The 22813-nt window shown below is 41.0% G+C and overlaps 1 protein-coding gene across 1 annotated transcript in view; it reads left to right on the forward strand.

The window, feature by feature from the left end:
• The window catches only part of poln (polymerase (DNA directed) nu), a 53824-nt gene extending 31409 nt beyond the window's left edge, over nucleotides 1-22415 (forward strand). Inside the window, exons 15-22 of the mRNA XM_008283394.1 lie at nucleotides 6802-6913; nucleotides 9552-9634; nucleotides 14981-15112; nucleotides 20347-20457; nucleotides 20809-20887; nucleotides 21419-21486; nucleotides 21708-21769; nucleotides 22329-22415. Coding sequence (XP_008281616.1) covers nucleotides 6802-6913; nucleotides 9552-9634; nucleotides 14981-15112; nucleotides 20347-20457; nucleotides 20809-20887; nucleotides 21419-21486; nucleotides 21708-21769; nucleotides 22329-22415 — 734 coding nt within the window. The remainder of the gene's footprint in view (nucleotides 1-6801; nucleotides 6914-9551; nucleotides 9635-14980; nucleotides 15113-20346; nucleotides 20458-20808; nucleotides 20888-21418; nucleotides 21487-21707; nucleotides 21770-22328) is intronic.
• The last annotated feature ends 398 nt before the right edge of the window (nucleotides 22416-22813 follow it).

A 22813-nucleotide genomic window follows, 5' to 3' on the forward strand; every position in this document is an offset into this window, starting at 1 on the left:
AGACTTAGAGGCCAGGTTGCCATGGAAACAACCTCTCCTAGGGAGCCATCGCAGAGTCACCCCCTGTATGTCCTCTAGTGTCCTTCCCAATTTGGAAGTGTGTGTCTGTGTGTGTTTCACCTGCTATTGAATTCCAGCTCAACTCAGAGACATGTGTGTCTGCATGCGTCTGACACAAATTTTTTGTCTTGGTTTTGTTTGTGTGATGAGCCTCAGAAGACTCCAAATCATAATTTAGCAAAAATAAATAAATCCAGCCTGGTCTACCACTGATAAAGCAAACTATTCTTCATAGAGCATTTTGCACATCCTCCCTGTCCTAAACCAACCTGTATGTGCCTTATGTGTGTTTTGTTTATTTTTGCAATTGTCAACTCGGTTATTTTCTGTTGGGAGATGTCTGCTGGTGTGTGGGAGCTGCACAGAGAGGAAGGAGAGGCTAGCCAAAAAGAGAACAAAGACAGGCTTAATTCCCTCATCGGGTCTGTTACAGTAGTCCTCTTAAAACATGCAGGGAATTTGGATGTAGTTCAGTTTTTCCATTTTCGAAGTCCAAAGACGAAAGCTGTAGGAACACATGCACTCATTTTTGTGCAACCTACGTGAAGAGTTTTTTGGTTAATAGCCAGCAAGGTTTAATATAGTTCACTGTAATAAAATCATGTCGCTTTTTAAATGGTTCGAACCTTAAAACAGCATGATGTGAGATAAAGCTGAAGGTAAATTAAATTTGAACAGCACTTGCATAATGTGCTCTGTTATCATGACAGCAATCTTTTTGTACACTGGAAGGTGTCTCTTATTATTATTATTCTTATTATTGCAGCCAACATGTTTCAGACTTCTGCTCTTTAGCAGCATAAGACACTGTTCACCTCTGTTCTGTGTGTATACAGGGCATGTAGCTCACTAACCCAGGGGTGTCCAATCCTGGTCCTCCAGGGCCACAATCCTGCATGTTTAGATGTTTCCTTCTTCCAACACACCTGATTCAAATGATCAGGATCGTTATGAGGCTTCTGCAGAGCTTGCTGACGAGCTGATCATTTGAATCAGGTGTGTTGGAAGAGGGAAACATCTAAAACATGCAGGATTGTGGCCCTCGAGGACCAGGATTGGACACCCCTGCACTAACCTGTCTACCATCAATCACAGTTTTTAGCCGCAAAAACTAGAAAATATCACAATAAAATGAGGGAGTACTTTTAAACACTTCTAAGCTCCAAAATACAACTATTGCTATTAATGCAGAAAGCTAATATTTTGATTAAAAAAAATTAAATATGGAACTTTGATTCACCGTAATGAGTTTTTAGAGGTTTAATCAATAACCAGAGAGGGACGTTACAAATAATATTTTCTTACTTTCAATGTAATGAATAATTCCAGTCACAGTTTATCGACTGCAGTTAAATATTTTGTAACATCGTGAAAAAGAAATCAGAAATAAATTGGCCTGTTAATTTTAATTTAGTCTGTTATTGCATTATTATGTATAACACGTCACTTGATCTACTGTCTCATCTTGTGGAAATGACAAATATCATATGTGTACCAAGGCTCTCTCAGGCACTACATGTGAATGAAGCCATGAGGAACATTCATGGAAAAGTGACCCACGTCTACATGACAGCATGTTGTCACCGATGAAGCCAGCAATGCTCCTCATCCCTTGTCTGAAAAGGGCTTTAGTTTGTATACCGGTCGATTCATTCTTCCTGCAAGCCTCTCTAAATCAACCACAACCCACAAGAGACATTTCATATTCTCAGTGTGCAGGTTGTAGTTGAGCTCTTAAGCTTTTATCCATAACCTTCATTCTTCATGCTGTAGAGGACTGCAAAGCACAACCAGGGGCTGTTCAGGGTACGTTGGGCGGTGGCATTAAAAAGGTATGAGACATGGCTTAGTCCCCTCAATTTCTTTGTGAGCTGTCCGAAGAACTGCTAAAGCTGGTACTCACTTATTTATTGTTTTTAATAACTGCAGTTTGAAGTAATGCACACCTGTGTTTTGCACAGTAATGCTGTCTCAGATAGCCAATAAATGTATTTCCTGTCAGTACGTTTATAAAGTGCCTTCATTTCGGCTGTAGCGAGTCATTGCTTTTAATGTGGATTAAGCTAGTTATTACTATTTTAATTAACTAAATACTCAATGTGGATATGACACATGCAAAAATGAGAGCAAATCACCTGAACCCAAAGTTATTAACTCACGTTTTCTTATTTTATATGTCATGAACTGTGAAAAATAGTCAACGTGCAGTTATTAAAAATTGCAGTTTATTGTCAGATTGTCAGTTTCCTTCAGTCATCAAACATGCTTCAGCGCTCAGTTGGATATTTTTAGTTTAAATGTATAAATGGCATTCATCTGATCCAGTCTATCTATAGAGAAGCTTACTGGAGTTATTCCTGTATGGATCGATACACGGATTCCTGATTGTGACGTTTTTATCACAGACACAGTCTCTGTGAGAAGCAGGCCTTGGAGAGCACACATAGTCCACCACACACACACTCATTCAGGATCATTGAGTTCACATGCGCAGCGTATGTGATTTCTCTCTGTTTCATACTCTACAAGCATATTTTTCTCATAATATCAGCCTCAAAGATCTCCCTCCACCCCTCTGTTTCTCTCACACGCACACACACACACATCTTGGTCAGCAATATGTTTCCGAGGCTGCCGGCCATGCTTGCAGGAAGTGTGATCGAGCTCATAAAACATTAATGGGATGATATCTTTAGAAACTCCCTCGCTCATATCAGCACAACCTAAACCAGTTGTCTCTTTTCCCCCGGCTTTCACCTCACCAACACCCCTCCACCCTGCTCTCTTGTCTTCATCCATCCCACTCTCTACCTTTTTCGGTCCCTTTCAAACCTTCCTTTGCAATCTAGGTGCGACCTGGGTTAACTGGAAAGTGGTGTTTGTTGGAGCCAAACAGCCGACGTAGTTTCTTACCTGCTCTTTCGTTCCCCTGAATGATTTGACTTGAAATCTGCAGCACAGTAAGCTGTCGGATTTCCCTCAAACTATGATAAATGCAACAACTCCTGTTTTTAATGCATCAATGCACGAAATCCCCCCACGCTCACGATCCCCTCCACCCATCCGCCATCATTCCTCCTCTCCCTACATTAGCAGAAACGTATTACAGCTGCTTGGTTCATCCTGAGTGAAAATCTCTCAATTTCCCTACATCCATTTCCAGTTGTTTTTCCCCCACATTTGGCGGAGTTTAATTCGATTTGGAATCAGCCGAGCAGAGGAAGAGATGCGTCTGGGTGGAATGGCAGAAATGGGATGTACTGCGGTTGCTTTGTCAGCGTGGATATCGACGTGTGTGTGTGTGTGTGTGTGTGTGTGTGTGTGTGGCTACATCTTGAGAAGTGTTTCAGTTCAGATCTGCCAAACTGACAAGAGAGCTGTAGACCTGTCAGTCCACTAACTCCCTGTCATCTATTACCAGAAGGTGTGTGTGTGTGTGTGTTTGCCCTTTGTGTCTGTCCATGTCTTTGAGTTGTCTGTCGGTGTGCATCTGTAAAGGCATGTGAGCTGTGTTGTGCATTTACATCTGACAGTTGAGTTTCGGTCTACCTCATTTGCATGTGTTTGTCATCGCGTCTCATTTATAGCCTCTGGTTATCTTTGTGCTTATGTAATGGCCTTGGGCAAATTTCTCAAGCAATTTGGCCTCAGAGGGCTTTTTAGTTGAGTTTACTTCTGCAACTTTACTGTCCTGAAACAGTCCTCACCCTGAAATTTACCATTTCCTTCTTATCTATGGATGTACCCCTACTTTGTCTAAATATCCTAAACCAGCTAATTAAAGTTTTAACAAAATATGCATCCATTGTGGCTCCGAAATATGAATAGGATTGAGGACATTAACAATAAAAGAACTCAAGTTCTGACCTTGGGTGAAACAGAGGAGGTGCAGACTGAATATGTGCTGGCCTTTTTGTAATTCTAGTGGTCTTCTGTTGTGTAATGTGATGTTTTAATCATATTAAAGCTGCAAATGCACATATGAATAATTTAGTTAAACGCGTAACGCAAGTGCGGTTTATATATGCAACTGCTATGTATGCATTAATATTATAGTACGTTAATATGATCACTTATCCTTTATTAGTTACTTGATTGAACTAAATGGCGGACGGCATAAGGATCAATGTTGTAATTTTGGTGGAACATGCACCAAACAACCGTCATGGAATAGCAGATGGGAATGCAGTTCTCATTGCCCTTTAGTCAGCGATGACATTTATCTTCACACTTTGTATCGTCACATCAGGCATTAATAACAGCGTTTACGTGTCTTCAAGTCACGTTTTCTTAATAGCTAGTCAGCTTTACATGGCAGAGACAGAGTGAGACGGATGCAGAAAATTAGACCCAAATCCCAGCAATTGTAGCATCAGAAGAAAAACAAATCAGAGCATATTGTCAGATCACATGGATGCATTCACAGATGACCTTGTTGCGAGCTGAATTATAGATAGTTAGGTGCACAAGGCACAATAATGTAATTGCAGCGTGCGTCACTACATTGTGCAGTCAAAAGAACACAGGCTCATATTTGGCTGTGGGCTTTTTTCAACATGCATAGAGCAAAATTTAAAACCTTTTTTCAGTTTAGTCATGTCTGTACAAAACGCTTATGTGATTATGACGTTTCTCAGTACCAAGGTTTAACATCAATGGATTATCATGCGGTGCAAAATATTTTCTTTTCCGTGTGGGTTAATCGGAAAGGGGATGAAAAGAAAAGCGAGTGATTTCAGTCAGAAAATGATACAACATTTGACCAAAGCAGAAAAACATGATAAAAATAAAGGCGACAATTGCTGCGCCAGGAATATTGTAAAAAATTGACAGGGAATGAGAAGCTTTTTGTGGTTCTGTGATTTTGTAAGATGCTTCCCTCCCAGATTACAAAACAAAGAAGCCCCTCTTGGTGCAACATTTTGTCGTGTTTTACTCTAAGGAGCTACTTGACACTCATGATAGTTTAAGAGTGCACCTAAATCCAGTTAACATTTGATTTTAAGGGCTAGTAAATGTGCTGAGTGTCTCTGGATCAAGTGTCCGTATTTAAATTTAATTGCTTGTGACATTAAGTTCAGTTACAGTCTTGCACCAGGCAGACATTGTATAGGAAAGTTAAATGCTCTAATTGTAAATCTGAAGTATTGTAGCATCTCAAAATGATAATATTTAATCCTGACAATCATAATTGCAGGACAAACCGACTGATGCTGTAGCTGGTCGTGCATGAAGCGCCATGAAAACAAAATGAGTGTTTTTTTGTATTGCTATACCTGTGTGTCACATTTTTCCTTTCAGCTCAGGTACAATCACGTTTGATAGCTAAAAAAATTGTTCAGCTATTGAAAACATCAATACTGGACACCATCAGGAGGCAAGGTTTCTTTCCAGACCCACAATTTAACACCGTTACCACCAGGAGAGAGAGACACGGAGGAAGCAGAGACGCTGATGTCTCTGCTGACAGTGACCTTTCTCTCTTTACTGGAAGCTCCGGCTCTTTTGACTTTGCTGTCACTATTTGTTGTTCCACTCTTCACCTGCATGTATGACTTCTAGCTGAGGTGAAGATGGCAGGTTCGGGGGGGACAGCGAGCGCAACAATATTGTAGTTTCGGCACAAATAATACCTTCCGTGGAGAGAATGTTAATTATAGTGTTTGGCTAAAAATACATCTGCAAATGTACACATATTAAATAGTACAGAATCTGCTCTTCCTGTGGGGGATCTGGAGGGAGGATTTAGTTACATTTAAACAAATCTACGCCATTTACCCCTTTGTGCTGTGAAAGTGGTATTGATCTTCACAACTAACAGAGAGTGAACAAATCTTTCTCCCAAGATGTCATACTCTCTCTTTAACTCTCAAGAGTGCCGTCAAACCAAAACACTAGTTTGGTTGTTTTTAGGAGCTCATACTTGTTAAATTACTGTGTGCTGTACACGAGTTCCCGTGAGGACTAAAGCTTTTAGGCAATTTTTTTCTGTAAAAATTGAAGAAATATGTCATTTAGAAGGTGTGCTTACTGGGATTACTCACGTTGTGGGGAATAAATCAGTTTGTGTAGTCACAGTGTGGATACCGGCCTCCTATTGGTTTTTGGTTTTTTTTACAGTTTATTTTTATGTCTTTTAACCGATTTTATCTAGTTTATAATACCTTTGTTATTTAATTATTTTACAGTCTGGACTTGTTCTCTCTTACTACTTGCTTGTCACTTACCTAAAGCACTTTGTACTGCACTAATCTACAGCATGTCACAAAAATGAGTCACATTTCTGCAAATATTTTATTATATCTTTTCATGGGACAACACTGAAGAAATGACAATGTACTCACTTTTATGACATACTGTATATAAAAGGAACACGATGCATTGAGATTGATTAATTAAAAGATTAAATTAAAGTCTCAGTGACATCAATTATTTCATATAAAAGTTTAATTTAAAGATGTAATTTGTGATTCTAGACAAAGATTGTTGATATTTAGGCTTTAATAGCACTGTTTGGATCGGTCCAAGCCGACTGGTATCCCATTTGAAGAGCCAGGGCTGTTTGTTTTTTGTTTTTTGGTGCACTCACGGAATGAAGAATCAGCAAATCTGACAAAACCTGTATTAGATTAGAATCACAGCGTGGTTATAGTTATGCTCGGGAAAATAAATGGAAGTTAATGTGATGTCCTCTGAGGTGAAAAATAACTCTGTGTGTGTGTGTTTGTGTTTGTGTGTCAGACTTCTGCCAGGTGGAGCTGCGTCTGCTGGCTCACCTCTCCTCTGACCCTGAGCTGCTCCGCATCTTTACCAGCCCCCAGGCGGACGTCTTTACCATGCTGGCCTCTCAGTGGTGGGCCTCCCTCTCTCTCACACACACACCAACACACACGCTGCTTCTCCCCTGATCTCCTCGCCAAGGTGAGTGTTGACGCTCCACAGGGTTTCTCTTCCCCTCTCTCTCTCAGTCTCTCCCTCCCTCCCTCCCTCTCTCCTGACTGCCAGCTCCTTCACTTCAAACGCTAATAATCTTGTTGCCATGACTACCATGCCAACTGCCTCATTCTGCCTCTTTTCCATGGGCGGGACACCCCTGGGCCGGTCGTCCTGGTGATTACGTTGTTGTGCTTTTGAAGTATTTTTTGCGAGTGCGCGTGTGTCTTTCGCCGCTGCTGCCGGTGTGTGTCGGTGTTTACACGCCGGTCTGTTTGATGCTGTGTGTGCAGTGCGTGTCATGCCTCCACTCGTGTCATCCATCTCAGTCAGGTGTGTGGCAGAGGGCAACCCGTTAAACAGATTACCATATTAACAGCCCTACGGAGGCTTTACAGTGTGTCTCTTTTATTATCTCTCTTGCACAGTTAAACAAATTAACTGGTGTCATTGCGGCTCTGCAGGGATTAGTCTCCTCTTCTGGACCTTCTGTTTCTCTCTCCTCTTTAGCCTTCTGCCTAAGCTCCTCCAGTTCTCCCTCCACCTTTATTTTCACGGGGCTATGTTCTGTTTCTTGTACTGCTGGTTTGTTCAATCATTCTCCACCCTCCTATTCTTGTTACCTCCTCGTTTCCTATCACTCTTTTGCTTATATTTTGTTCAGTATCAGCCTTTCCTGTCTTCTATTTCTCTCTACACATATGTCCTTAAATCCCCCCACATTCTTCCATCATTCCACCCACCAGCAGTATCTTTGGTCACTCCTGTACTCTGGTCAGAAACAGCTCTTGCCAGACTATTTCAGGAAGAGACATAAGTAAAGGTTTTTAAAAAAAAAAAAAAAAAAAGCTGAATGCTTTTATTTATTCAGAGGCTTCCTTCCTACTACAAAACTGATTCTTTGTTGCTTTCAATATTTAGATTTTCTTTCAGCGCTGCAGAGAACAGCTTCTTATATTTCTTGCTCTTTTGCCCTACAGTTTGTTGCAAACTGGTTTCATCACAATACATTTGACAGCAATCTAAAGCTAATTTTTGAGAACTGCAAAAAAAATTTGATCTTCTTTGAGTGACAAAAAAAGACATTTACCTCCAAAACAGCAGGCTTTTTTTTTTCAAGTCTCCAATAGATGAATACCTATCCAGCAGGGGGCAATGAAAATCAAGAATAGATTTTTCCTCAGCCAGATGCACAGTGGAGACAAATGCTCACCTTTGGAGGTTATAGGTTACCCATCCTTTACCTTAACCTGTCCTTTAACAGTGAAATATGTGTGACAGAGAGAGAGAGAGCAGCAGAGAGGCTTTCTACTATAGCGGCATCACATTTAAAAAGACGTGGGGCATCGGGTAACATTGGAGTGTTAAGCTTCACCAGACACATTTGTAATTTTTCTGAGTATGTGTGTATGTGTGGAACTGGCTTCAGCACTGATCAGCAGTGGCAGCTCCCTGTCTGCCCCTCCAGAAATGCCACTTTGCAGACGTGTCATCCCACCCTGTCTGATCCCCAGTACTATGGCTGTCTGCAAGTCACATTACATAACCGTCTGTGTCTGTCCATCCCTCCTTCTCTCTCTCTCTCTCTCCCCCCTCATGCCTCTTTTCTGTTTTCTTGTCCTTGTGTCTCTTCGTATTTCACGTCCCTTTGCCCTCTGCAGACGGGTGACAAATTGAAGGAAAAACCTGAACCTTTGACCGACTGAAGGGAGGGGATCTGGTGGCTCTGTTCAGCTGTGGGGGGCATATTGGTGGCATGATTTGGGTTTGCTTGTCCCCTTAGAGGAAAGAGTCACTGCAAATCAATTCAAAGTTTGTCTGAGAGATTATTACGTGATGAAACACTTCTATCCTGATGGAGCTGATCTCTTCCAGCGTGACACTGTCTGCGTCCACAGGGCACAGGGGATCGCCGAATGGTTTGATGAGTATGAAAACGATCTAAAACATATGTTGTGGGCTTCATAACCACCAGATCACAAACAGCACGTTAGACGGCACTCTCCTTCACCATCATCAAAACATTAATCGACGGAATATCTTTGGCTGAATCGTGTTCATCCCTCCATGGTGGCCCAGCACCTTACTGAGAAACTTTATGTGTTTTTTTTTTTCCTTTAATTTGTCACTTGTCAGAATATTTCACACTGTTTCTGTCTTTATTTTTCTTGTTGTTCTCATAGGAATTTTTCTAATGTCTTCTCTTTTTTTTTTAGTTTTATCTAAGCCTGCTTCATGCTTTCAGCTCATAGCTATCCAATTTTACTGATAATACATCTACTACTTATCTTTATGTGCCCAGCATTTCTTTACAAATCTCTTCAAAATTCCTACCAGACATTCAGTCATTCACACTCAATTCAGTCTTACTTGTGTTTAACTGTGCTTTTTTTCAATTGCTCTCTAGTTTTTCATTTATTACCAACAATCCTAGTTTGCCAAAGAACAATGTTTAAACTTTGTCAGCAAAGGACGTCTTCTGCACAGAGTTATAATACTGTTTGTATTTTTTTAATAATAGAAACTGACTTGTCTCTTAATTGCTTTCATTCATTCAGGAAGGGGGTAAGAGAGGATGAGGTGACATCTGAGGACAGGGAACATGCCAAACGCATCGTCTACTCGGTTGTTTATGGGGCAGGTGAGTACAAACACATATTGTCTCAGAGTTAAGTGGGTAATAAACACTGATTGACAATCATGAGGAGACATATGTTAATGAGTTAACTGGACAGTTGCCCGATATTGCTTCAAAATGGCAAGACAATGAGACTGACTGCTACTTAGTGATTAGTTCAGAACAACAAGGTGTTCATTGTGCTAAGAGGGTAAAAGAATTAGCACCACAAATAATTCACAGAGAAAACACTGCCCTGAAGGTGATGAAAAGGAGAAGAACAAAAAAACAAATGTATTATGGGGATGTGATTTTTCATATGCAAGATTTAGGTTATCCTTACACAGAAATGCCCAACAGTTTTTTACTGGGACATAGCTGTTTTCTGGTGCTTCTTTAATGTTATGGATCACATTCCTGATTTTACTTGGCGAGCAGGAATGGGGATGACGGGGTAGGGGAAGATAAAAATAGAGAGTGGGAGTGAGAGGAAGATGGATGTGAAATACACTCATGTGGCCCATAAAGAGACTCGTCTGTGTGACTTGTGACCCATTTATGGTTCACACACATGTGCATGCTCCTGTGAATACACACACACACACTCACACTCACGTGTGGACATGAATGACCAGAGTGACACGTCAGTGTCATGGGGGATTACTAGTGCATGCTTCTGTGTCAGTGGACAGAGAAGACGGTGGTGGATATACGGCCCAGCTTTGGGCGTTTTCTTTGGCAGATGATTTAAAACATACACTAAACAATTGTGTGTGAGTAAATATTGTTGTGTGTATATGTTTTTCCTCCACCTGCACATAAAACATGAACATGTGTTTACTTGTGCATTTGTGCTTTCACCTGTATGATGGCGGGATGTTTTACAGGCAGTCTACACCCTTCATCAGGTTTTATTGCCAGCAGTCAATTTAAACGCTCATGTAGACTTACAGTTTTTTTCCATAGGCTCACTATACTATACCAAGCTCTGTGGTGGTCGGGTGTGAGCCAGTGGCTGCCTGATGTCCAAAGTATTGTACTCTGGTATAATAAGAGTCTTAACAACTTAGAGCCTCTTGTCAAAACCACTATTATCAAGGCTACAGCACCTGTTCAAAACACAGTTAATCATACATAATTCATTACACTGAACTGTTCGCATGGCTTCTGCTGTTGTAGATGCAGGGCTCATTATTTTTTCTTGTTGTTTGGACAATAAATAAAAAATGAACACCATAAACCAATGGAAGAAATCCAACTATTGGAGACATGAGGACATAAATTCAATTTTTAAGTGAATCTGCTGCATAAAAAGAAAGCCAATTTTGTTTTTTCGAGGAAAGTCTGCAAAAGCCATGAGACTCCATACTTTTACAAACTGTAGCAAGTTTGTCACATTTCATTCACAGAAATGTTTTGCCTGCTTTTACAGGTTTTCTAACAGACATCTGTGTTCTCAGTTAGATTCGACCACTATGTCTTTGAGCCACATTGAAAAACAGAAAGGCACCATATGGCCAAAGCAAGGACACATGTAATGATGAACATATTATAGTTCTGGGCAAAGAGATGAATTCTCATAGGCATGACTTTTCCTTAACTGAAACCCTTGAGACCATATTTGCACATAGCATAGTTCATTTTCTCTTTCAAAATTTGACTTCAGTCAAAAGAAGTAATTTCCCTCCGTTTCACTACCCGCACAGTTGCAAATCCTTTGACTTTGTAGGTCAGTGTAGTGAGAGAGGATCTTGCTCATTTTACTCCAAGAGTGGTCAATTACTGTAGAAGTGAATGATCAGTAGCCTGTGCACTACAAACAGATGTGTTTCACTTGTGGTATTCAGCCAAGTGCTAGTTAACCGTTTTGAAATCTTTATAGCTTGTGGGCACCAGAGAGTCTATATTTAAGATGATCAAATATTCAAATTTGTGCATGAATCTTGTAGCCTCATAAAATACATGGCTTGCAGTATTTTGTAATAGAACACTTCCCCTGCCAAAACAACATCATGACAAAACTAGAAAATATGTGTGATTTAATTAGCTGAACGGCAGTGACCCTAAAGCGCATGGTTTGCATTAGAATCTGAATTTAGGAAACTGGGCCAGTGGCTATCACTCACTTTGGATAGAGTGCACTTTGAGTGCATTCAGCAGATTAACAAGATTTGATGCTCTCAGACCGATGATGGAGGGTTCTGTGGTATTTCTACTTTAACTAGAGTCACAGCCCAGCAGGAGAAAACAAACATAAGCGCTCAGACGCCGCCGCCGCTCTCATATGAATGAGTCGATTCTTGGACACTCAATAAAACCCAAACAATGATCAGTAAAGAGGCACAAAACCTATTCATGGGAGACATGTAGGGGGCATGAGATACATGCAGGGACAAGTCACATAACAAAAGGTCAGCGCTAAAATAAATCAGAAAAAGCATGGAGCGCGTGAGGAGATGTAAAAGTGACGGCGTGAGATACTTCGTATAGCAAGGCCGATGTAGAAAATGTAGGCTAGGGGTAGAAATGAAAGGGGGGAGGCGGTGGAGGGGGGAGTAATGTAGGGGAAAGGGGAAGAGTGAGGAGTGGGTGGGGCTGAGAGAGAAAGAGGCAAACGAGAGGAGGAATGTAAGGAGCTCCTGATCAGCATAGACAGACAGCTCTTCATGGAAGGATGCGTTGCTATGGTTACCGAATACTGAGAGAAGCTTTCTCCACAAGACAATAATCAGGCCAGGGAGGAGGGGCAGAATGGTGCTGTGGACTTCTGCACGTACACATCCATAGGTATACAAATAGGTCAACAAATAAGAAGGCCAAGCTGTGGCACCGGATAGAAAAAGCGGGAGAAGGGAGGTTAGACAGAGGTGTCGTGTGCAGTGTGAACATAAAGACGAGATGAGAGTTTAAAATGGATAAATGTTCAGAGCAGTTCGTCATTACATTTGAACAGATTTTGCATTTTGTCAGCTCAGGACTTTTCCACATATCAACAGGCTTTTGGCCATAATAGGCTGTTTTTGCATTTGAAATATACTGTAACGTTTCTTTAAGGAGGATAAAAAGGACACAAGCAACAGAAAGAGGGCAGAAAAAATAGAAAGTAAACCGACAGGACAGTAAAGATTGATGGCCGTACGAAAGTAGCAGTGCACGGAGCGTCAGTAATGAAGGTTAAAGTTCACTCCCTAAACTGACCTCATTCAACAGGAATGTGGGGCTTCATACACACACACACACAGAAACACACAAAAACACACAAAAACACACAACGCATCCAGAGTGTTACAGTCTGTAGCACAACACCCACCTGGTAACTTGTGTTTTATTCTTCATTCTTCATACATATGCGTATCAGATTCAGTGGATTGTGGCTCAGCACAAGTCAGACACATTTCTGAAAGAGCCTATTTTAGCAGCTGCGTACCTGCCATACAGCCAAATCAAATACATTCAGATCTTGTCTCCTACTCTGACTTTGAAGAAACAAAGCCTATGTGGAAGATATATAGATTTTTTGTTATTAGCCTTAATACTAACAGTATATGAATTTGTTTTAAATATTTTGTTTCTAAAATAAAAGAAATTTGCCACTTTTGCCAGCAAAAAAAAATACCCAATAATCTATAAAGTCCACATTGGAATTGTGTGATTTACTTTGCAGCCCAGGCTGAGCAGAGCACAAACACGCTGATTTTTTTTTTCATCAGAGTATAAGACTGCAGTGGAGTTTTTTTTTTTTCTTCTTGAAAATCTCATTTTTCACAAGAACACCTAGAAATACTGGTTCCTCTGATGACATGTTCAAAAAATGTGATGCTCTCAGAGACCAGACAGAATCAATTAAGAATTAATCATAGAAAAGATTTTCTATTGCACTTTTAGGGAGAAATTGACGAAGGATTTCTATGGATTTCTCTGGGCTGTATTCTAATTAAACATTTAACTTCAGACATACTTTCAGACATAAAAATACTCTGCCTGGAAGAACACTTTGTTTTTATTCAGGCGGATTACCTGAATAAAAATCTTAAAATCACAGCTTCTCCTTCTGCCTGATTGAAAAATCCAAATGTATATAATGAAATATATGACACTAAGTTTTGAACGCAAGACACCTTCTGCTTCACTGTCTTTACACACTATGTCCTCTCTGTCCGTCTGAGTCTGTGTTTTCTACAGACGTTTCCACGTCACACATGCGTAAGCTGCATATGGGGCCACGATTGGTTACGAGACTGAATGGGATGTCACAAAATGATGTGTTTTCTCCTTTAGCAGCTGAATGTGAAAACTGCCTCCCAGTTTAAAACTTGTGCATCATTCTGCACAGTGAAAGTCAAACAAGAAATAACCGTAAGAGAAACACATGCAGAGGAGAACTGTGTGAGTCCCTGCGGAAGCAATTGTCCTCCACTCTCCACCGCCTCACAGCTCGAAACCGCACACACACACACACACAATCACACTTGGTAACTGTGGATCCTTATAGACCACTGCTACACTCCTGCTATAGGTTGCATCCCTTTAACACTTACTGAGAAAGAACACACACACATTAGGTGTTTGTGTTCTTGGCTTTATCTTCACTTTACACACAAATGCATCCCTCACAGTCTTGCCCTGATCTGTGTCCACACTCCTTTTATCTTGTCCTCTTCAATCCCTCACTCCACTTTTTTTTCTTTTTTAATTTCTCTTACCCTCTGGTCCAGTGTGTCCTCTGTTCATTTGCTCCCTTTCAACTTCTTCCTCTGGTCTCTCCAATCTCTCCTCGCGCTCTTCAGTTCATAATGATAAAAGTAATTTTTCTCCATTTATATTCTCTGGGGATCATTTGTAAGCTCAACATCTTTAATATTTTGGTCATTCGGGGAGCAGTTTGTCATTGAGCATTTGATATTGGAGGAACAGTTCAAGATTTGACGATTTTAAGAATTTGAAGATACAGGATGCCAGTTAAAGGATTTATACCTCCCTAACGTAGTGAGACAGCTACAACTAGCCTGTCCAATGATAACAACATTTGCTGACCAGTGCCTCTAAAGGTCAGGAAAAAAAACAGTTGTTTGTTTTATCTGTTTCTGTTGGAGTATAAAAACGACACATTGGGGTATTATGGGGGGTTTGCTGTGGACTATTTCTTGGCTAGGTGCAAAAACTTTATAACTGTTACTAAAAGAGCAAGAAAAAAATCATATTTCTCAAGATGCTGAACTAGTCTTTCAACGTAAAGTAAACAGGCTAACTTCTTTAGTGCCTGTTTGAATATGAACTCAAACTCCTACTTATGTTGTATGTGCATGGCTTCCCCCCTGAGTTGAGCTGAGTTTTTCTTATTCCTAATTTAATCTTTGCTGTCTCTTGTAGGTCGTGAGCGTCTGTCAGGGATCTTGGGGGTGAGCACTGAGCAGGCCCGTCTATTCCAGGACAGCTTCCTCCAGACCTACAGAGATGTCCAGGCCTTCATCCAGAGAACCATCCAGCAGAGCCACAAGCAAGGTCTGCGTACAGTCATGCTCTCATATGAAGCATTGACTTAGGCTATTGAATAATGTTTCCTAATAGAGCACGTTCTGTTCTTCAAAGAACTGAAGAAAATGTGCCACATAGTGGATATAAGCTAATTCCCAGAACTTGGAAGCAAAATATTCAAAGGATTAGAGGTGATTAGCGGTAAGGGTCAAAGTCAAAGTTGAGCTTGGGGAAATTAGAGGTTGATGTTAGGAATTACAAATCAACAAATTGTCCCCACGTATTAAGTACTTATATGTACACATGTCTGGGTTAAGGGCTGCACTTTTGACACACACTGTGCACTTTGAATTTCTCCGGCATGAACACGTACGCCCACACTCTCAGTGGATTTGTGTGTGTTTGGCTGAAGATGAAGAAGATGTGCTTGCATTGGCAGGAATGAGACAAACTGCCGTGGGTCAATACTTGAAGGGGACGGAGTGGATGGGAGGGGGCAGGATGGGAAGGGTCTGATGGTTCAGACGGGACACTCTATTTATATTCCGACTGAACTGCCAACGCAGCACACCTGGGACTTGAACACGCTCACACAAAATACTGTAAAGTCTGCACTTTAACCCTCATTGCACACAGTGCATGTGCCGAGTGTCGACAGGCGGCGGGATGAGGTCAGAATGCACCAAAACAGATCCTCCAACAGTCACTGAGGGCTATGTTTAAGTGTAAGCCTCAGCCTCTAGCAACAGATCTAATCCCCTCTTTACTTTATCTCATGTGTTCTGAATTGATTTTCTCCTTGCTAATAAAAACACCAGTGAGTTGTTTTGTAAACCTGTTAGATCCTAATTAAATGATCAGAAATCAGTTAGAAAGATACGATTGTGTCACAGTGTCAACTTCAGACGTCTTTCCAGACTGCTGCTGCTGCTGCTGCATGTAAAACCAGCATTTGCCATTTTATCATGTACAACGTGTTGAAAAATAACCTTCAATATCAAGATTTAGGTCAGGGCTGGAGACATTTTTCACGCCAACTACAATGCCAGACACCTTTGTCATGAACACTGGTCCACCGTTACGCACAGACAGGCGCTCCATCACCCACGGCAACCTTTCACCGGTGACACACCCCACTCTCCGCTCATCGCCTCCCCTTTCTCCAGAGTCAGCTTCCTAATCGAAATGTCGTAATGGACTCATTCTTGCCACTCGCAGACCAGAGTGGGAACCTCCTCGGTCTCAGGGGCAGAGTGATGATGTGCCAAACGGTCGGCTTTAATTCAGCTCATCACCATGGTGATGCTCCCATCAGAGACAGTGCTGGGATTTATCTGCCCCATTCGTCCCAAACTGTCTGTCTGTCCCTTTCTCATCCTGTCCATCTCAGTCTTTCTCTTTGTTTCCGTTTTGACGATCTTATCTTTTTCCCCATATTCTTGCCCACCTTATTCAGTCCCTTCCTCATTACCTGGCAGAAATTCAGCTGATCAATACAATAGTCTTCTCTAATCTATACTGCCTTCACTGGCTGTTTTAGCTGCTGTGCTTTGACTCGGGAGCTGGGATTAATACGTGCTGTGACTTCTGGTCCACTCTGCACCAGGGTTATAGCTGATTGGTGTCTGATACAGCGATATTTTGTTCAGAAGGATGGATGCTGGCAGGCTGAGCAGAGCTGAGGTGAACAGTGCAGGCTCAGCTTCTGTCATATTTGTTGAAAATGTATTGTTAAGGCCAATGTGAAGGTAAGGTCAGTGTCAGAGTGTGGGTGGGAAAGCAGAGAGCCAAAAAATAATAGAGAAAAAAGTAAAGGAATTCATAAATTAGTGAGAAACAGAGCAAAACTGAGGACATTCTGATGTGTTTTCTTTACTATACAAACTACAAAAAATGACTCCACAGCCACAGCTGCATTTCTTTGAATGGTTCACACTCTGTTTGACACTCGCTGTCTTTGATATTAAAATGAGACAAAGCCGCCACTCTGGGTAAGCCTGACTGTTGTTTTCCATATCAAGTACATTTCATTAACACTCCTGGGATGAATGCCATATCTTCACTTGTGAAGACTGCCTGAGAAAAAACGATGAAGACAGAAGGAGTTTTCTTCTTTTTTTTTTTTCAAAACAATGGGGAATCACAGAGATGAAAACTGGTCAAGTCTTCTGAAGGCTTCAGCTGACACAGGGAAGCCCAGATCTGTGTCAACACTCTGCTGCAGTAACACACACAAACACATCCGATGCACTGCCAGACTGTTCATGCAAATATGCATGGAAGTATTTCAATTGCAGACTTTTGCAGACAGTAGGACTGTCAAATACTTGGCATTTATTTAAAAAAACTAAAACAATGTATTTTGTTGTTTAGCTGCTGGTTTAGCCTCTTATGCTCAGCAGCTGTTAGCACAAATGGCTGCACTAGTGGGCTACTTGGACGGCTTTAATTCAAGCACGTCAAACACAGAGATGACAAAAATGTAAACTCCAATTTGTAGTTTTTATATCTTATGTATGTTGCCAACATATATTACGATATGACAATAATGCTGGTAATAAATAAAAACTATCTAAGCTATTGATTTTCAGATTTACATTGACCTGATATGTAGCAGCACGACTCCAAATGAACTGTCATGTCGCTCCATCACTGAGGAATGTGTACAGAAGCAGCTATAAATTCACCATATTAATTTAAAAGGTTGTGATGTGCCAAAGTTGTGTTCGTAGCTTGTTTTGCTGATCTTTATTGGTTTAAAATAAATAAATAAACCAGTTCTTGCAAGTTTAACTTTCAATGACTAAAAAGGCCACAATCAAAGTTCAATTTCTGAAGAGTCACATTTGCAAACTAACCTGCATCATCAGGACTGGAGCGTGGTTTCATCATGTTTGATTGGCAGAGATACACCCACCCACAAATTGTCATGAAATGTTGATTTAAATACGTCTAAACGCTGGTTACTTCATGGAAGTACATGGCAACCTTGTGTGATTGTGTAGTCCTGAGAAAATAGGCCTTAATAACTCGTTTTCTTGTTTATTTGAATTTGCTTTAAATCACTGTTTCAATCAACAGAATTTTGATGAATGATAAAACAGCGTCATCCCAACACACTACCACCAAATGTTAAGGAGTGATGCTTTTGTAGCCAGCCCTCATTTTTAGTGCTGCTGCCCATCACATGTACCACAACTTTCTCCGAACGACTGCTCGTGGAAAAAAAAAAAAGCCTGAACCTGCACTGTGTCACTGACTGTGGAAAAAACAGCACACTGGGTATGAAAAACACAGACATTCCAGTATGATTCACCGCCATACCTGTCCATAGAAAACAGCATTTTTGTGATGTGTTATCACTGACACAAAGTACACCGCACATCACCGTCACTGGGCCTCGGAACAAAGGTCACATTCCTGGTGTAAAGGTCACATGCATGTGTCACGGGTCAATTCACAAAGAGTGGAAGGTTTGTGTTTGTTACTATCTGTAGTGCACTCATTTCCTATGCATTTATGCTGCATGTGTGTGTGTGTTCTAGGAAGAGGGTCATTCAGGTTTCATGCCCTGGCAGGCTTAGCTCATAGTAAGGGATACGAGAGGGATCTAGCTGTAAAGCCGGCTCTATTGTCCAGTTGGCGGAATGTACTGGTCCAGTGTGTGTGAGTGTGAGCGTGTGTGGTGTGTGTGTGTTGCATACCTGTACATGATAATGTGTGTTTTTGTGTATTATGTTTATATCACGTCACTGCACATTTTTGTGTTGCCTTCCTTTGTGTGTTTGTGGGACTGCACTGGGAGTGTGAATGTGTTTCTCTTTGCTTTTGTATGTGAATCGTTCAGATATCAGGGCTTGTGTGTGTGTGTGTGTGTGTGTGTGTGTAATGATCCACACTTGTGTGGGTGGGTGTATGCTTCTGTCACTGTAAGCCTTGTGTTACCATAATCACCTATAATGCTGTATCAACAATTTACTTTTCATGACACCGGTCGTTTCAGATCACACTCTCGAGCTTCATTTCTGCTTAGCATGTGCATATAGTTGAGTCAAAGTAGAAACTGACACTGCAGATATTTAAAGGCCAGCCCTTCTTTTGTCTCGGACTCGTCTTGGCATTCTGCACATGTCAGTCTAACCATCAAGTGTGTGCTTTAAAGTGGAACTCAGTGACTTTTACACGTCTGCAGGTGTTTATGTGTATATTCCTGAATGCATCTTTTGCAAGTCTTGGAGGGTACCGCTGCCTATGTGAAAAAAAAAGTTGTGTATCTCCAGTGGGAACTGCTCAAAGTTTGATAAATTGTTTCAAGTACTTGAGTCAGCGCTGGTTGGAGCTGAAGGCTGCAAGTTTGAAAATAAAGAAATATTGTGGATATGAAGATAGAAAGTGAGTTTACCAGACCAGCCCACTCCTCATCTCTGCTCGAGGCAAGATGCTTGAGGTTGCTTTAGTCGCTACCGGCATAACACGCCCAAATCTCCAACCTAGCTGTCTAGTCTTTTAGTTGCATCGTATTTCTTGTAACCTCCATGGAACAAAAATGAACCATTATGTCTGGTGTTGATTTTGATGCTTTGTCTTATAAACTTTGTTCTTTGTTAATCCAACTCTTCTTCAAAAGTGAACAATGCTAAATGAATTTAGTAATATTGTGGGTACAAACCTTCTTTACATGTGATTTCTTAAAGCAAAGTAATTCTCCACCATTTACCAGGTCAGCCCACGTAGTTTATTTCAACCTGTTTCAGGTGAATAATTTCAGTGAGTAAAATTTTCCAGTTATTCACATAAAACAAAGATCAGAAGAATACCAGAAAAAAAATACCAATTGCTTTGTGACATATCAGATTTTGTCATGTTGGTTTGTGCTGTATTTTGTCTCTGAATCAATACAAAGAAGAAACTGTTAAGTTATAATGTTCTGATTTTAGTTAAATGCAAACAGGATTAATCAATGCTGATGACTTTCTATAGTCCAGTTGATAGCAGGTGTGCATTGTGATACTTGGATTTGTACAATTTGTCAGCAAACAACTATATTATTTCACATTTTGAAACTACACCACTTGTGATTTGTGGTTGTATATTGAATCTTGTGGGATTTGCATGGCTGCTTTATCAAAAGGGTCCAAATAACATCCCTGTTCAGCTTTAAAGAGGACTGACACAGTGCATGTATTGTGATACTATGCTAAGATTGATAACTGTTAATTATTACATTTTAAACATCTTTTTTTTTTAATCTTTTGGTTTAGGTTACGTGCTGTCTATCATGGGTCGTCGGCGAAACCTCCCCAACATCAACTCCCCAGACTGGAGCATCCGCATGCAGGCAGAGAGGCAGGCTGTCAACTTTGTGGTCCAGGGTAGGATGACTGACAGTTATGTGTAATACCTTTTTATACAGTATACAAGAAAAGCAAGTAAACCGCTTTGCAATATTACCTAAATGTCAAATGATTCAAAATAATATCATCTCGATATATTTGCATTATTTCTAAGTTGACAAGCAGAGAAAATACAGAGTCAGTAGATGCTCAGTTAAAGACTTTTGATAATGTCAGTCATTGTAGCTCATGTCTATGTTTTTCTCAGCTAAAACATTACATTTGTGCTCATTACATTTCACTTTATCATCAAGTCAGTATCCCAGTGTTGCTCACTTACTGCTGGACTTTGAAGTCAAACAGATGGACATGTTCTATTTGTGTGTACAGGTTCAGCTGCTGATCTCTGTAAGATGGCCATGATCAGAATCTTTAACCTGGTGTCCTCCTCCAGCTCGCTCTCTGCCAGGTACCACCTCTAAACATGGCACTACTTACTAAAGTTGCACATATTGCAAAAACTCCTGAAACACTTCTCACATCGTGGCTCCCATGTTACGCCTACCACCGTGTAAATTACTGCCTCCTTCCATGGAGCCACAGTTACTAAATGTACCCTGACTCCTCACACTGTATGTCTTTCTAAACCTACACAAGCAAAACACGGTCATGCGCTGTATTTATGGAGGAGAACTGAGTGAGTGTTTCATGCCAGAACACATGAGCAACATTCAGCGGTTTACCAGCTAACTAAATTTGTTTAGAAGAGGAGTGCTCGCTGTCTGACACCAAACATTCTGCGAGGATAAACAAACTTGAAGCAAGAGCCAAAATATACCAGAATTACATGGGTGTTGGGAAAGCAGGGCACAGAGTAAATGGAAGCATTCACTGTGGTTCGCTGATGAAGATACAACAACTGCTGCATTATTAGTAGTAGCTGGAGTCGTAGCATTAGTAGAGGAAAGTGTTTGTGTCTGAATGTGTGTGTGACCTGCAGGCTTATCGCCCAGCTTCATGATGAGCTCCTGTATGAAGTGGAGGACTCCCATTTGGAACAGTTTGCAGGTAGATGAATCACATCTGGTCTCAGTTATCAATATTTTACTTGTATCAAAGACACACCAATGTATTGTGCACATGATGCCAGCTTACAGTTTAATAAAAATAAAAGATGTAACACTGGAAATCACCATAAACCAGGGCTCCACACAATATAAGAGGACCTTTCATTCTGGCCTATGGTTTATGGTTTGATTGTTCACATTTCTATCTACATGTTTGTGCAGCTCTGGTGAAAAGCACCATGGAGTCCCTTCAGCGAATAGACCATCTAGGAGTCCATCTCAAAGTGAGTAAAGCCAATGTAATCTGCAGTTTAAATCATTCAGTGTAGCAGCGTCAGTTATCGTGTTCGGAGGTTGCACGGCGCTGAGAGTTTCACATCAATCATAAATGCAAAGTTGACGATTTTTCTGTTGCCATGGAAGCGAAGGTAGTGGAAATGTACACAATAAGAACCAGTCAGTATCGCAGTGAGTGGAAAATGCAGAAACGTGGCCTATTCATAGGCGCTTTTTTATCTTTTAAATTCAAGTGTTGCGGTTAAAACACCAAAATTTTCAAGGACATTGCTGTAATTTGGGTCTCTCTTTCCATGAATCTGGATTTTTTTTTTACATTTTCTGCAGATGTACCTGCTGTTGATAATTCTTGCAGCACCAAAAATAAGAACATTTGTGATATGCAATCATCCTCAGTTTTCTGGCTGTTCTTGTGCTTAACAGCAGTGTAGACAAGGAAGAAAATCAATAGAGGTCACTGTTAACAACATGTACACGTGTGCCGACACACTGACACCTTATCCTTTTCTCTCTCTCTCTGTATGTGTGTGTGTGTGTGTTTCCCAGGTCCCCCTAAAGGTGGCGGTCTCCAGTGGCAAGTCTTGGGGATCCATGTCTGAGCTTAACATCCCTCTAACGTTTCCTTCTCCTTGAGTCCATCCTCCTCCCTCCCTCCCTTCTACCACTTCTATCACCATTCCTGTGTTCGACGTTTCCTCCCTCTCCCTTCATCCTGGTGTGTTCTCATCTCCCTGCCCTCTCTGGGTTTCTTGTTCCATTTCTCCTTCTCATAGTCTCTCTGTTTCACTAAGTCTATCTCTCTCCTCACTTGTCCTGCATCCACATCGCTATGGAAACCAGGCAGCTGCAGCTCCCAGTCCTTGCTTTCACTCCATCCGTATCCGGGGGCAACGGCAGGAGCCACAGACTGGATTGCACCAGTTCTTTATTTTTTTCTCCTTCTCTCTCTCCATCCTGCAAAAAAAAAAGATTCCTTGTCCTCCTCCTCTCCTCCTCCGTTTTCACACTATCTTGTTGTAGCCAACTATGTT

The sequence above is a fragment of the Stegastes partitus genome, unplaced genomic scaffold (genome assembly GCF_000690725.1).
Source record: "Stegastes partitus isolate 25-593 unplaced genomic scaffold, Stegastes_partitus-1.0.2 Scaffold308, whole genome shotgun sequence".
NCBI classification, from domain to species: Eukaryota; Metazoa; Chordata; class Actinopteri; family Pomacentridae; genus Stegastes; species Stegastes partitus.